The 16,881-nt window shown below is 42.3% G+C and overlaps 1 protein-coding gene across 1 annotated transcript in view; it reads left to right on the forward strand.

The window, feature by feature from the left end:
- The first annotated feature begins 397 nt into the window (after window positions 1-397).
- Window positions 398-16,881, forward strand: part of farsb (phenylalanyl-tRNA synthetase subunit beta) — a 30,250-nt gene continuing 13,766 nt past the window's right edge. Inside the window, exons 1-5 of the mRNA XM_014409518.4 lie at window positions 398-525; window positions 13,561-13,616; window positions 13,780-13,934; window positions 14,426-14,498; window positions 14,621-14,736. Coding sequence (XP_014265004.3) covers window positions 468-525; window positions 13,561-13,616; window positions 13,780-13,934; window positions 14,426-14,498; window positions 14,621-14,736 — 458 coding nt within the window. The 5' untranslated portion in view covers window positions 398-467. The remainder of the gene's footprint in view (window positions 526-13,560; window positions 13,617-13,779; window positions 13,935-14,425; window positions 14,499-14,620; window positions 14,737-16,881) is intronic.

A 16,881-nucleotide genomic window follows, 5' to 3' on the forward strand; every position in this document is an offset into this window, starting at 1 on the left:
TGATTCGGTGTATTTCAGTTAAATTTAACAAGTTTCCCAAATATTTTAGCAATTACAGTATTTCAGCTAAAAAATATTCGCGTATCAGCTTTCGCACTGCATTTTCTTCAGGGAACGCATTCTCTAGTTATGATGATGATGATGATGATGATTTCTCCAGCACGCAACAATGTGTTACCGATTGTTTGAAGTAAAATTAAATAGCTAAAAAGCTGTAAATAAATAGCTTAACCTTTTTGTAGGTCTGTGTCCCGGAGCTCACATGCTGCATTGCAAAAATTGAACAAATCTATATCTAAACGTTTTCCTTATATTAAGAATGAACATAACGGCTTATGTTAAGTTCTAAATAAAGTTTTGTGAGAGTAAAAAAAAAAGAATAATCACTCAGGCACCTCTGCAGACAACTACAACCGGCTAGTGAGGGTCCTTTTCCTCCACATAGCTGGTGACGATTAGCAGCGAACATGCCGACTGTCGGAGTTAAACGGGATCTTCTATTCAAAGCTTTGGGTAGAAGTTACAGTAAGTCATATTTACTGTATTTTCCGGTAACCTTTAATCTGCTCGTCTGTTTTCTCTTTTTTTTTATTTTTGCTTCTAAACGACAGAGTTAGGTCAGTACGTTGTGAACTCGCTGTCTGATTGTTAGCAATGTAGCAGCTGCTCATGAACTGTAGAGCTAATTTTAACTGCCTTCATTTCTAATTATTAAAGAAAGTACCACTTATTTGATGGCGAGTTTATTTTGGTTTATTTGTTAACTTGTGTATTTTTTGCGATAAGGAAATAGTACTAGTTCATTTCTATCTGCCTGTTGACTGACAGCGTGATTGCATCATTTCCTCCGCTTCCTCCTGTCATTTAAGCCTCTGGGTTTGTTCAGAATCACTATCCTGTCAGCTTGTTCGTTGCCAAAAGTGTCCACCAACAGATTAAGTCTGCAGTTTTTATTATTTTTATGTTTTGTTGCTATTTTTACTGCATAAAGTCTTTAACATCAGTTTTTATCATCTTTTTTTATAAATATAAAATGGTCATCACGTTCGTTTGTACAATGCACTTGTTGGAGGACAACATCAAAAATGACCATTTCATATATTTGCAGTGCTGCTTGATTTTCTTGTATTGTTAATGGAGTCTGGGACATGTAATCGATTAGATAAACATTGTCATGAATTCCCTCTTACTTTCGCTGTTTTGCTTCCACCACGATAAAATCACACTTCCTGCACAGCTCTCTCACCGCGGTAAAGTGAGCCGTCATTTGTGAGCCGCGGTCAAGCCAGCCGCCTACTATCCGCCGCATAAATTTCCTTGCGCTTTTACACCAGTCTTTACGGTAGCGCCTTTTCGCTTTATATCCTGATTGAAAGCCTAGACTCGCACACACGTGCGCGCGCGCTAACAGTCACACGCGCGCGCACACACACAAATTACAATGTAACAGCCCAATACAGCCATCGTGACAGTCTGGTTGCATATTCAAAAATTCATTAAAAATCATTCTTAAAAGTTGATGCCAAGCTTTCAACACAATCCTCTTCTCGGACACCTACTTTACCTCTGGGCCAGGTTTTACCCAGATTTACTGTAATATTACTCAGAAATCACAGTAAACTCATATTCAGTGCAATACAGTCAATACACTACAATTATGTTTATTTCAAAAATTCATTAAAAGTCCTCCTGAGTAGTTGATGTCCAACTTTCAACACATCGCTCCTCTGGGACACCTACTGTACCCGTGTGCCAAGTTTCAGCCAGATTTACTGTAGAATTTCTCAGAAATTAAAGTGTACTTGTATCTAATGCAGTCAGCCAATATAATTATGTCAATTTTCAAAAATTCATTAAAAATCATCCTGAGTAGTTGATGTCCAACTTTCAACACATCCCTCCTCTGGGACACCTACTGTACCTGTGTGCCAAGTTTCATCCAGATTTACTGTAGAATTCCTCAGTAATTAGAGGAAACTTATAATCAATTCAATACAGTCAATACAATAGAATTATGTCAATTTTCAAAAATTCATTAAAAATCATCCTGAGTAGTTGATGTCCAACTTTCAACTCATCCCTCCTCTGGGACACCTACTGTACCTGTGTGCCAAGTTTCATCCAGATTTACTGTAGAATTCCTCAGAAATTAAAGGAAACTTATATTCAATGCAATACAGCCAATACACTACAATTATGTCAATTTTCAAAAATTCATTAAAAATCATCCTGAGTAGTTGATGTCCAACTTTCAACACATCCCTCCTCTGGGACACCTACTGTACCTGTGTGCCAAGTTTCATCCAGATTTACTGTAGAATTCCTCAGTAATTAGAGGAAACTTATAATCAATTCAATACAGTCAATACAATAGAATTATGTCAATTTTCAAATATTCATTAAAAATCATTCCGAGTAGTTGATGTCCAACTTTCTTTTTTTTTTTTTTTTTTTTTTTTTTTTAAATGACATCAGAAACAGCAGTATGCGACATTACGTGATGGCAGAGCTTCAGTTCATCCTTTGTCATTTTTTTTTTTTTTTTTTTTTTTTTAATAAATAGGACAGGGGGAATGAATGAGAGAAAGAGGGGGAGAGAAAGAAAGAAAACCAAAGGGGAGAAGAGACGGTGAGAAGGGGGGGGAAGAGAGAGGAAAAAAAAAAAAGAACTCCTGGATCACCTGTATGGAGAAAAAAAAAAACAAACAAAAAAAACAAACAGAGGAGACAGCAAACAACAAAGAGCAACATAATAATAGAGAAAACAAAGCACCATCACAATAAACTAGCTAGTCATAGATATCAATATTTACTAAATAATAAACGATATTGTGCAGCACGCAAGATAGACAGCGCACAGTGTGCTTTGAGGCAGCAGCCAAGAAAGCTTTAGTCCGCGTCTGTGAATACCCATGTGTGCATACCTGTGTGGATCAGCATGCTTGCATTCCAAAGGTTTCTCCATGTAATGATCTGCTAGGGAGTGTGGGGGGGCCACAGCCCCGTCCTCCAGGGTGTGAAGCGGGTATGGAGGAGATCAAAACTCCAGACATCCAGAGGCCCCCAGAACACAAGAGACCATGGAAGACCAACAGAGGGGCAGCCGCGCCACTGTTCCAGTAAGAGCTGAGGAGAGTCCCAGATGAGGGCTCGCCCAGCAGCCGTGGAGCAGAAGTCAGGGGGAGTTGCAGTGACGCGCCCGTGAGCTCCGCCGGCCCCCAGCTGTGCCTGAGTGACCGAGCCCCAGGCCGAGAGGCCGGGGGCACCCCACCTCCAAAGGGGCCCGAGCGAGCCCCAGGCCCCGACAAGCGGCCGCCAAGGAGTGAGCCGGTGTGTACCCGGACTCCCACCCCCAGATACAAAGAACCACCAACACACCGACACCTGAGGGAGTCCGCCACCGGCAGGGGAAGTGGTGGTGGGTGGAGATAGGCCTCCAAACCTTGGAGGGCCTGAGGTGTCCCCAGAGAGGTGGCGTCTGATACCCAACCTGACATATAGACACAGACATACGGGCACACACAGACACAAACATCCATTCCCACCCTCATGCTCTCATATGCACTCACTCCACACTCAACCAACGTGGAGACAGACATAAAGAGACGCTGTACACACAATCACACTCCCCAAGCGTACTCTACAAACCGGGTCTAGGTACCCTTGCCCCTGGAGGGGGGAATTGCACCCAGACCCAGGTGGTGTTACCCTTTTCCCTGCGGTGGGGAGAGGCAGACCACCCCGACTCCGCAGCAGCAGGGAGGCCCCACACCCCAGACCGCAGTCGGACGGCCAACTCCTCCTACTAGCCCTCCCGCTCCAGCAGGCCGCAGAGAATGGGGGTGGGAGAAGACTCCAAACCTCCCTCCACCCGCTCATTGTAGTGTTGATGCATATGTGTTCTAAGGTGCAATTAAAACCCAGGAGGGCATGGAGCTACCTGCCAAGGAGCAGCAGGTAAGCGCATAGTCCCTCCTGCTAGCCCTCAATGACTAAGTGTATTTAAAATTGAGAGGTGGGTAACGACGTCAGGGGTGAGGTATACACCCTGATGGTAATTTGGACTCCGTGATTGTGCCCACCCCCAAGATCCTATATGTATGTGTAATGAGAGTGTGAATAATGTGAATGTCTAAGTTGTGGGATAAAATTGAGGCAGAGGCAGCCAGAAGGGGACGGGGGGGGGGGGGGGGGGGGGGTAGCCTCCTCTGCACCCTGGTGACATACCCCCACTCCAAGGCCCTGCATGTGTGAGTGGTTGTGGAGGAGCGGGAAGAGGGAGGCAGCTGGAGATGGGGAGGGAAGGACGGGAGGGGCAGGTAACCCCTCCATGGGGCCAGCTCCCCCGCTGACCCCAGTAGGCACTCCCACCCTTCGCGACCCGCCAGGGAAGGGGGGCCCAGGCCCATCAGACCGGGGCCCAGTGCAGTAGCGCCCTCCGGCTCCAGATTTACTGTAGAATTCCTCAGTAATTAGAGGAAACTTATAATCAATTCAATACAGTCAATACAATAGAATTATGTCAATTTTCAAAAATTCATTAAAAATCATCCTGAGTAGTTGATGTCCAACTTTCAACACATCCCTCCTCTGGGACACCTACTGTACCTGTGTGCCAAGTTTCATCCAGATTTACTGTAGAATTCCTCAGAAATTAAAGGAAACTTATATTCAATTCAATACAGTCAATACAATAGAATTATGTCAATTTTCAAAAATTCATTAAAAATCATTCTGAGTAGTTGATGTCCAACTTTCAACACATCCCCCCTCTGGGACACCTACTGTACCTGTGTGCCAGGTTTCAGCCAGATTTACTGTAGAATTCCTCAGTAATTAAAGGGTACTTGTATTCAATGCAATACAGCCAATACACTACAATTATGTCAATTTTCAAAAATTCATTAAAAATCATCCTGAGTAGTTGAGGTCCAACTTTCAACAGATTCCTTCTCTGGGACACCTACTGTACCTGTGTGCCAAGTTTCAGCCAGATTCACTGTAGAATTCCTCAGAAATTACAGGAAACTTATATTCAATTCAATACAGTCAATACAATATAATTATGTCAATTTTCAAAAATTCATTAAAAATCATCCATAATAGTTGAGGTCCAACTTTCAACACTTTCTTACTCTGGGCGTCCTACCGTACCTCTGGGCCAAGTTACATCTCAATTCACTGTAATCTTTATCAAAAATTGAAAGAACAATTATATGTCAATGCTGGATGTGTGTCCTTTCAAAGTGACACTAAATAACAGAACTCAGGCACATCAGGGAATAATCCAAAAGGCGGATTTATTAAACAAAAACAACATACAAAATATCTCTAACCCATACTACATAACCTAAAAAGAAACAAAGGGACACTTAGAAGCACAAGAATACAATACTGAAAGGGCAAGAGACACAGCCCAAACATAATCCACAACTAAAATGCCCAAAGAACAAGTCATCCCACATAGCAGACGGGTCTTGCCTGGGTCTGGTGTCAAGCCGGCACTGCTGGCTGACTTCTGGCATGGTAAGATGGCACTGTTTATGTGATGGCATGCCACATTTGGCCTGATTGGGTGAATGTGACATGTTGTATAGAGCACTTTGAGTAATATGGGTGAGTAAAAAAGTGCTGTATAAGAATCAGTCCATTCACTGTCTGAACAGAGTTTCGTCATGTTACTTTTGCACTATTATGTTCCAGCACATGTTGTTATTACATGGCTTACATGGCTAAGGTACACATTAGGCTGACATCTGGGGCCAGAGCTGAAACTGTTCTGGGCCAGCACAGGGCCAGCAGTGTGTCTGCAACTGGCCTTGTGCTGGCTCATGTGTGGGCCACCTCTGGTAAACCAGATCTGGGCCACCATGGGGCCGTCATTCTTTGCGGTACGCAGGCCATGTGTAAGCACATTGTGTGGGACAGATCCAGGCCATACCAATTTTGCTATGTGGGAGGAATTGTGTAAAAATAGAAACATCATAAAAATGAAAATACCATACCATACCACCTTTATTTATAAAGCACTTTAACATAAAACCAGAGTTCACAAAGTGCTGTACATGCTAAAAGCATAAGTAAAGAAAATTAAAATGAGATAAGATAAAATAAATAACTAAAAAGTAAAATAAATTGAAACATGTCAAAACAAATTGAGTCAACCCCTCTAATCAATGCCAAAGGCTTCAGCGAATAAATATGTTTTAAGAAGACTTTTAAATTCAGAGAGAGAAGAGGCCTGCCTAACATTCAAGGGTAGATCATTCCACAACTTTGGAGCAACTACAGCAAAAGCACGATCACCTTTAGATTTATACTTAGTTTTTGGTACCTTAAGGAGCTGCTGATTGGCGGACCTAAGGGAACGGGGAGGTGTATATGGTTGTAGTAGCTCCGAGAGGTGGGGGGGGGGGCAGGCCATTAAGAGATTTAAAAGCAAATAAGAGAATTTTAAAAACAATCCTAAAATATACAGGTAGCCAGTGGAGTGAAATTAAAATTGGGGTAATGTGCTCAAACTTTTTTGTTCCAGTTAAGAGACGTGCTGCAGCATTTTGCACAACCTGCAGGCGCCTAATGGACGCATCACTAACCCCAAAATAAAGTGCGTTACAATAATCCAGCCTAGAAGTAACAAAGGCATGGATTACTGTCTCAAAATGCTGTTTCGATAAGATAGGCTTTATTTTGGCTAATTCCCTCAAATGAAAAAAGCTAGATCTTACAACAGCTCTGACCTGGCTTTCAAGTTTAAGATTTGCCTCTATTTTAACTCCCAGATTAGTGATGACTGGTTTAACATACTGTGCCAGTGAACCAAGATCTATAATAGTGGCCTCAGAAGCGCCACCAAAAACCATCACTTCTGTTTTCTGTTCATTAAAATGTAAAAAGTTCAAAGCCATCCAGGCCCTTATATCATCAAGGCATCTGAGCAGCGGGTCTACTGAGAAGCCATTTATCTTTTTAAGTGGGAAATAAATCTGGGAGTCATCGGCGTAGCAGTGGAAAGAAATCCCATGTTTCCTGAAAATAGACCCAAGGGGTAGGAGATATAGAGAGAAAAGAAGCGGGCCTAAAACTGAACCCTGTGGGACCCCACATTGAAGAGAAGCAACAGAGGATACAAACTCCCCGAGTTTCACAGAGAAAGTTCGCTCTGCCAAATAGGATCTGAGCCACTGCAGTGCGGTACTCCGCATACCCACCAACTGCTCTAAACGGGAAATTAAAATATTATGATCCACTGTATCAAAAGCAGCAGTTAAATCTAACAGCACAATAATAACACAGTCACCTGAGTCATTTGCCAAAAACACATCATTAAAAACTCTTAAAAGGGCAGATTCGGTACTATGTAAAGCTTTAAAACCAGATTGGAAAACTTCTCAAATACCGTGTTCTTCTAGGAACGACATTAATTGCTTGTAAACTACCTTTTCAAGAATCTTTGAGATAAAAGGCAGTTTGGAAATAGGTCTGTAATTCGCAATAATATCAGGATCAAGAGCAGGTTTCTTGAGTAGAGGCTGAATCACCACATGTTTGAGATTGACAGGTACAACACCAGAGGACAAACTACTATTTACAATGGATTGTACAGCTGATGCTATAGTGAGAAAAACCTCTTTGAAAAATCGAGGAGGGAGAGCATCATAAGGGGAGCCTGAGGGCTTCATGTGAGCAATGAACTCCTGCAGGCAGAGCAAGGAAACTGGCTCGAACCTGTCAAAGACAGCAGAACTAGGGACAGGGGTAGAAGGGTCGAGAACGGACTGGGAAGTCTGCGCTTTGACAGATAGCACTTTATCAATAAAAAAGTGTAGGAAGTTTTCACAAATTTCCTGAGAAGACTCGACACCAGCAGTCTGTGGAGCGTGAAGGACCATGTCAATAGTCTTGAATAAGACATGAGGCTTACGACAATTTGCCTGAATAATAGCAGCAAAATGTTTCCTCTTAGCATCTTTTACAGTTTTCTGGTAAGAATTCCAGTAGTCTTGTAACATTTGATATGACACCTGAAGTTGATCCTTCTTCCATTTACGTTCAGCTCTCCTACACTTTCTTCTGGCAGCCCGGGTGTCTTCATTCAGCCAGGGTTCAGATTTGGCTTTTACTTGCCAAAGCTTAAAGGGGGCCACTGAATCTAAAGCAGTTTGGCAGACAGAGTAAAACCACGTACTCAGCTCTTCCGTATCATTGCATATGAAATCAGGAAGGCCGCCGTTCTGATTAAAAGCAATAGAGAACTGTCCAGCAGAGGAAGGGTTAAAAATACGACAGCTCCTAGCAGCAACAGGAGGAAGATTAACTTTGGTACAAGGAAGGAAAACCTCAAACAAGACAGACCTATGGTCTGACCATACAACATCACAAACCTCTAAGTTAGAGACAGGTAAATTGTGAGTTAAAACAAGATCCAACCTGTGCCCATATTTTTGTGTAGGCACAAACACAGGTTGCACAAGATCAAAAGAGTCAATAAGATTTAAAAAGTCCTTTGCCATTGGCTTGTCAGGGCAGCACACATGAATATTGAAGTCCCCAATAATAAGGACATGATCATATTTTGGCATAATTTCAGCCAACAGATCAGAAAAGTCATTTAAGAAGTTCTTATTGTATTTTGGGGGTCTGTAAACCAGAGCACTGTGTGAGAGCGACCTAGCTCAAACATGCTCAGTTCAAAGCTACTAGGTGAGGTTGATAATGGCAGTGGTTTACCTGTAGGTTCTGTAGGTTCGCACCGCGCCGACGAAGATGAGGGGAAATCTTTCGTGGCTGGGACATCTGATCCGAGCCAACAACGGGCACCAGCCAGGCATCGATGGGCTCCAGAGAGCACGGAGAAAAGGCATGACAAGGTACAGATCCACGTTCGTTCCACGGAGCCGGGGAAGAGCGCGCCAAGTACGCCTTAAGTTTCATGAGTAGACCGCTACGTTTGCCCCGGCGTCTGAAACGCTTTCGCCGTGAGGCTGGGGCCAGGGTCCGACAAAGGTTAGCTGGTATCCCAGACAGGAATGGAGGTAACGCCTTATGTCCATTATAAGTTGCATTGGTAAGATCACTGGCAACTCGGAGGTCCAACAGTTTTTGGCGATTGTACATTAAAAGAGAGTTGACTCTAGCAATAAAAAACAACATAAGCAAACACAACAGAGGAAGAGCCAGACGGCGAGCCACACACACTGGCGCCATCTTGACAGGCCTGAACAATACCTTCAGCAGAGAAAATGAACATAAAGTAAAATGTACTGAAAAGAACATCAGTATGGCCATCATTATTTGCTTGGAAAGTCTAAAGTTCCATGGCTTTGAACAGCCAGAGAACGCAATGCCCAGCTTAGAATGACTAAAAGTAACTTCTTTTAACATTCTGTCATTCTGCTTCTATATCAAAAATCCACTAAAAATAGTCATTTGAAAAAAAATATTCGCCACTTTTCATCAGTTTGGGTTCCTCTGTTTATAGCAATTTTTAGAAAAGAACCCAATACCTTTGTCACTATACAGTTGTACAGTGAGATACAGAGCATCTCCTACTCATTGCAAACATGCTGGGAGGGTGGCTCTATCCGCCTTAGTGCAGCTGCTGTACCATACTGTGATGCAGTAAGTTAGTAGGCTCTCAATGGGCGAGTGGTGGAAGGGTGAGCTGTAGTACACAAAGAGCATTCTGGCGTAGCTCTGCCGCTGTTCTAGGTGACTCAGCACCGAGTGGAGGGTGATGGCATCTTCTGTGAATCTGTTTGCACGGTATGCAAACTGGTGGGGGTCGAATTCTGGGGGGAGGTAATCCTTGGTGTGCTGAAGGACTAGTCTCTCAAAGCATTTCATGATTACCGGTGTGAGGGCCACAGGGCAATAATAGTTCAGGCTGGTGATGGGAGACTTCTTTGGTACTGGGATGATTGTGGCTGATTTTAGACAGGATGGGATGGCTGCTTCATCCAGTGAGAGGTTGAAGATTCTGGTGGAGATGAGGGTGAGCTGGTGGGCACATGGTCTTAGCACTTTACCACGTATTCCGTCTGGACCGGCCGCCTTCCTGGGGTTCACTGCTAGGAACACACATCTGACATCGTGCTCCGTTACAGTGAATGGAGCGGTGCAGGAACCAGGTGAGGATGAGGATGGGAGCAGGGCTGAGGCAGATGAATGCTGCTGTTGTGGTGTTTCAAAGCGGGCGAAGAAGCTGTTTATTTCCTCTGCTAGCTGCACACTCAGGTTTTCTGTTTTCACAGTTCTGCCTCTGTGGTTTATGATGTCTATTATTCCATGCCATGTGTTGTTGCTGGACAGGTGGGACCCCTTTTCAGGTCAGCTCGAGCAGACCTGTACAGAGCTCTGTCAACAGACCTACAGGGAGTGCAGAATTATTAGGCAAGTTGTATTTTTGAGGAATAATTTTATTATTGAACAACAACCATGTTCTCAATGAACCCAAAAAACTCATTAATATCAAAGCTGAATGTTTTTGGAAGTAGTTTTTAGTTTGTTTTTAGTTTTAGCTATTTTAGGGGGATATCTGGGTGTGCAGGTGACTATTACTGTGCATAATTATTAGGCAACTTAACAAAAAACAAATATATACCCATTTCAATTATTTATTTTTACCAGTGAAACCAATATAACATCTCCACATTCACAAATATACATTTCTGACATTCAAAAACAAAACAAAAACAAATCAGCGACCAATATAGCCACCTTTCTTTGCAAGGACACTCAAAAGCCTGCCATCCATGGATTCTGTCGGTGTTTTGATCTGTTCACCATCAACATTGCGTGCAGCAGCAACCACAGCCTCCCAGACACTGTTCAGAGAGGTGTACTGTTTTCCCTCCTTGTAAATCTCACATTGGATGATGGACCACAGGTTCTCAATGGGGTTCAGATCAGGTGAACAAGGAGGCCATGTCATTAGTTTTTCTTCTTTTATACCCTTTCTTGCCAGCCACGCTGTGGAGTACTTGGACGCGTGTGATGGAGCATTGTCCTGCATGAAAATCATGTTTTTCTTGAAGGATGCAGACCTCTTCCTGTACCACTGCTTGAAGAAGGTGTCTTCCAGAAACTGGCAGTAGGACTGGGAGTTGAGCTTGACTCCATCCTCAACCCAAAAAGGCCCCACAAGCTCATCTTTGATGATACCAGCCCAAACCAGTACTCCACCTCCATCTTGCTGGCATCTGAGTCAGACTGGAGCTCTCTGCCCTTTACCAATCCAGCCATGGGCCCATCCATCTGGCCCATCAAGACTCACTCTCATTTCATCAGTCCATAAAACCTTAGAAAAATCAGTCTTGAGATATTTCCTTCCCCAGTCTTGACGTTTCAGCTTGTGTGTCTTGTTCAGTGGTGGTCGTCTTTCAGCCTTTCTTGCACTGAACATAAGTTCCCTGCAATTTCTGAAGAATATTACAGTAAATCTGGCTGAAACTTGGCACACGGGTACAGTAGGTGTCCCAGAGGGGGGATGTGTTGAAAATTGGACATCAACTACTCAGGATGATTTTTAATGAATTTTTGAAAATTGACATAATTCTACTGTATTGGCCGACTGCATTGGATACAAGTACCCTTTAATTTCTGAGGAATTCTACAGTAAATCTGGATGAAACTTGGCACACAGGTACAGTAGGTGTCCCAGAGGGGGGATGTGTTGAAAGTTGGACATCAACTACTCAGGATGATTTTTAATGAATTTTTGAAAATTGACATAATTCTATTGTACTGACTGTATTAGATTGAATAAATGTTTCCATTAATTTCAGAGGAATTCTACAGTAAATCTGGCTGAAACTTGGCACACAGGTACAGTAGGTGTCCCAGAGGGGGGATGTTTTGAAAGTTGGACATCAACTACTCAGGATGATTTTTAATGAATTTTTGAAAATTGACATAATTGTAGTGTATTGGCTGTATTGCATTGAATACAAGTACACTTTAATTTCTGAGGAATTCTACAGTAAATCTGGCTGAAACCTGGCACACAGGTACAGTAAGGTGTCCCAGAGGAGGGATGTGTTGAAAGTTGGACCTCAACTACTCATGATGATTTTTAATGAATTTCTGACATTTCCATAATTGTATTGACTGTATCGGGCTGTTTCATTGTAATTTGTGCTCGCGCACGTGTGCGCGGGTATAGGCTTTCAATCGGCACATAAAGCGAAAAGGCGCTACCGTAAAGACTGGTGTAAAAGCGCAAGGAAATTTATGCGGCGGATAGGAGGCGGCTGGCTTGACCGCGGCTCACAAATGACGGCTCACTTTACCGCGGTGCTCTACCCTCAGTGTACTTCATGACCAGTATCTCAAATCTGTTTTCTGCATTATTCGCTTTATTTGTTTATTTTTCGCTTATTATGCACAAGTCATGTACAGTGCTGTCGGCCGCTGTTTTTTGTTTCCAAAAATGACCTCCGACAAGAAAGCATAATTTCTGCTGTTTAATACCGAAGAAATTAAAACTTTTTAAAATTATGCCAAATTGAAAAATGCTTGGCTGTGTCTCAAATAAAACCTCTAACTTTGCTGTGCTTCACTTCAGCAGCATCGGGTAATGTTCATATGTTGATTCATGGTTTTCTTCAGTTTTTGATCTACTGCAGAATATTTTTAAGGCAGTTATCTGCTATAAAAAGCCAGGCCAGGAAAATCTTCGCTGTGTTTAATCAGTGACAATACCCACCTCTAGTGAGTAGCCTAGGCCTGACAGAAGTGGACGTAGCTGTGGATAATGAGAAAAGATATAAAGAACGTTTGATTACTTTTTCGTTAAGGCCTGAGCCATCTGAAATTCATAGCTAGTGCTCTGACACGGAGCCATCAACCTCTCAGGTTATGTCTAACATTGGTCCGGAGACAGAATCAGATAATGAGCCTCATACGATCGACTCCGAGCCAGAGCCCACTGAAAGTAAAAGGGGGAAAGTGTATACAAAGTATTTCAAAGAGAGTGGCTTGACCAGTTTCCGTGGCTAAGATACTGTAAAGCTGACAACATGATGCACTGCATTTACTGTCGTGAGTGTGGAAAGACCATGGCCGGCAATACTGCATTTGTGACTGGTGCTAATACATTTCAAATTGAAATGCTGAAAGAGCACAGTGTATCCAGAAAAAACATTATATGCCGCGATAAATGCACTGCTCAAGTATCCCCTCTCCCCGCTGCCTTTCAGCGGCAGGCAGCAGCAAACAGGTCATCAGAGGAGGCTGAGAGGATGATTAAGTTTTAACATTATCTACGTTATTGGAATTTTACCTAAATTACTTGATTTAGTCAGTAACAAGGAATTAAAAAATGGGTTTCAGTTGGCCAAAAGTGGCCACCATAGAGCCAACAGGAATAACTGCATGTGTAGTGTATATTATTGATATAATTAAGGAGCTGAAGTTGGAAAATTAAAAAAATAGTGAAAAATTGAAGAAATTGAAGTGTACACAAATGGCCAGCATAGAGCCCAGAGGGTTAAATGTGAGCAGGCTGCTGTGACATGTGCCAGTAAATATCTTCTAATGTCTGTCTGCCTTTTGTTTTAGCTGATGAGGAGTTTGACGAGCTTTGCTTTGAGTTTGGGCTGGAGCTGGATGAAATTGTAAGTACATGACATCAAATACGAACAGCTCGCTATTTGTGGTTAATAAAGTAATGCAGTAATGCTCTGTTATTGCAGAGATGTAAGTACAGTTCTTTGATTTGTCTACATTTGTGTCTGAATTCTGGCATGCTGAAGTTCCTCTTCCCCATCTGCTTTACAGACCTCTGAGAAAGAGATAATCAGCAGAGAGCAGGGTGACACTAAGGCCTCAGGAGCATCTGATGTGATCCTGTATAAGATCGATGTACCAGCTAACCGCTATGATCTGCTATGTCTGGAAGGACTGGTTCGTGGACTGCAGGTCTTCAAGAATAAGTGCGTTTCTGCAATTTTTAACAGGCTTAACCTGAAATAAATGACAAGAGATTTATTTATATATCAAGTTTTGTTGCCGTGATTGACCAGCACTTTGTTTTTTTGTTTTGTGTACCGTATTTTCTGCACCAAAAGGCGCACTTATAATCCTTTAATTTTCTCAAAAATCAACAGTGCGCCTTATAATCCAGTGCGCCTTATGTATGAATTCTGGTTGTGCTTTCTAACCTTGAACCAATTTTATGTGGTACATGGCGCTCATAAATCTGTAAAAAAATGTTTTAGTACGACTTGTGTAAGCTACGAAGTGCTTGATGGATTGTCAGATGGATTGTTGGAGCATTACAGCTACCGTAGTCAGGAGCCTCGCAGAGTAATCTAGGTCCAAAACTCTGTCCGCTTCAGGTCCCAAAGTCAAACGAACACTGCGGCATCACTGAGAGTTAAAACTGTTCTTCCCTCTAACCGCAGAGATTGTGTTTTTGTTTTAGGTTGGAGGTGCCCCGATACAAACGTGTTAGCCCACTCAGTGGGGAGCCTCAGAAGCTGATCATCACTAAGGAGGTGTGTGGAGATGTTCACAATTATAAAATGTTTAACAAGAAAAAAAATAGTTTGTAACCTAGAACAGGTATCAGTGCGATTTGCCTGTTGACCCTATGTTTGCGGCGCTTCACTCCCCTCAGACGGAAGCAGTGCGACCCCACGCTGTGGCAGCAGTCTTGAGGAACATCACTTTCACACAGGAGCGATATGACAGTTTCATTGAGCTGCAGGAGAAACTACATCAGAACATTTGCAGGTGAGAGCACACCAACCACCTACTATATATAACATGAATGTGTTTCCTTTAAAAATTTGAGTCTAAATGGCTAGCTGCAGCTACTTACAATGAAAAGACCAACACGATGTTGCCATTACCTCTGACACTTGTTACTGTCCTAAGTCACCTAGTTAGGTAACTAAAGACATAATATACTTATTTAAAAGTACTAAGAATGTTTTTGATTAGACCCAGTAATAAATCTTGCAGAACAACACTTATGTTTTGTGATGATAGTTTTACTCTCATGAAACTCACTGCAGAGCCAAAAATCATCAGGGCCTACGTTGCCTAAGATTGATTTTGCACATGCCTAAGGATGAATTTCGTAAGAACTTAATTGTTTACTTTTTATTGATACTAGATGCTGGATGCTATTTTTTTTTTTACTTTGATGCTTTATTTACAAAACAGTGCTGTGGCGTTCTGTAGCCTTCATGGCAAGTGGTCCACATACATTTGCCAGTGAAACGGCACCTTGAGCAAAAACATCTAGGAGCAAGCTTGTCAATAAAAAGTGTGACAACATTAAGCCCAGGGAGCCCCCACTTTTCAAGAAAAAGACCGATAACACAACAACAACAGTGACAAATTTGCTGTCATAATTTAACGTGGAGCTTTTCTGTACACATACAGGAAAGAGCGAAAAGGCGGTGCTGTTAATGAGATGGTGAGCTCAAATAGATTTATTACAGTAACCACTATTAAACCCCTTTACTGTGAAAAAGTTGGCAGGAATCATTCATCAAACCACCTGATTACCAATCTCCAACATGAAGTAAAGCTAATTTTGTAGCTGCTCCCATTTCGTTGCAATTTGTTTTGGCAGAAAGCTACAGAAGTTCAAATAAAATATGCAGAGCTGTTAACCTTGTCTGATACCATGTTTTAATCAAGCAGCTCACTGAGGGCTGTCACAGTGACACCTGCAGCAAGCAGGAGTGAGCCTACAGGGTACAAGACTACATTTATTTAAAGGCTTTTGTGACATTTTATTTTGCAGATGTAGATTAATCTAAAATATGAATACTATATTGTAATAATAAAATTGTATTAACCTTTAAAAATAAACTAGGGTTTGGGTTTTTTTGCATTTCAGGAAAAACAGTAAAACTGAGCCACTGACCTGTGGCTGAGTTAATTATTCACATTATTAACATCTATACCATCATAACAGAAAACATTTCGTAGAATACTGATATGCTCTGTTTTCTTCATTGCAGCCACCACATGCTCCTATGAAGGCTTAGAGACACACACAGTTATTTGCAAGCATGCTTAAATATGCAGACACACACACAAACAGAATCTAACTGAGTGTTTACCGAGTCACGGCACATATATCACATTAGAAAAATCACACGGCACACAACGAAACAGAAATGTCACAAAAAGCATATTGATAACTTTTCTCCGCGCACCAGGTATACTGGAATTGGCTCAGTTTGTCCCCAATATATCATTTTTGCTTTCTTCTGAATCAGAATACTTTATTGATGCCTAGGGGAAATTATTTTTCATTACAGTGCTTTATTATAAACAAACATTAACAAGGACAGACAATACACTAACTAAGAATAGCACAATATATATATATATACACACACATAAAAGTCACTTATTAATAAATAGCTGAAAAAGGAAGAACATGTGCAAGAAGGGTGTAGCTGTTGCAGTAAACTGTGTGTTAAGTGGGTGAGTTGTACAGGGAGATGGCCACAGGCAGGAATGATTTCCTGTGTCGTTCAGTGGTGCTTCTCGGTAATCTCAGTCTTTCACTGAACGTGCTCCTGTGACTGACCAGCATGTCATGGAGTGGGTGGGAGGTGTTATCGAACATTGTCTTTATCTTGGACAACATCCGCCTCTCCGACACCACCTTGAGGGAGTCCAGATCCATCCTCACAACATTACTGGCCTTACGAATCAGTTTATCGAGTCTGTTGGCATCTACGACCCTCAGCCTGCTCCCCCAGCATGCAACAGCACAGAGGATCGCACTGGCCACAACAGACTCATAGAAAATCCTGAGCATTTTCTGGCAGATGTTGAAGGACCTCGGTGTCCTCAAAAAATAGAGACGACTCTGGCCCTTCCTGTAAAGTGCTGTGGTGTTTGTAGCCC

Source organism: Maylandia zebra, linkage group LG14, assembly GCF_041146795.1.
Source record: "Maylandia zebra isolate NMK-2024a linkage group LG14, Mzebra_GT3a, whole genome shotgun sequence".
In the NCBI taxonomy this organism is placed as follows: Eukaryota; Metazoa; Chordata; class Actinopteri; order Cichliformes; family Cichlidae; genus Maylandia; species Maylandia zebra.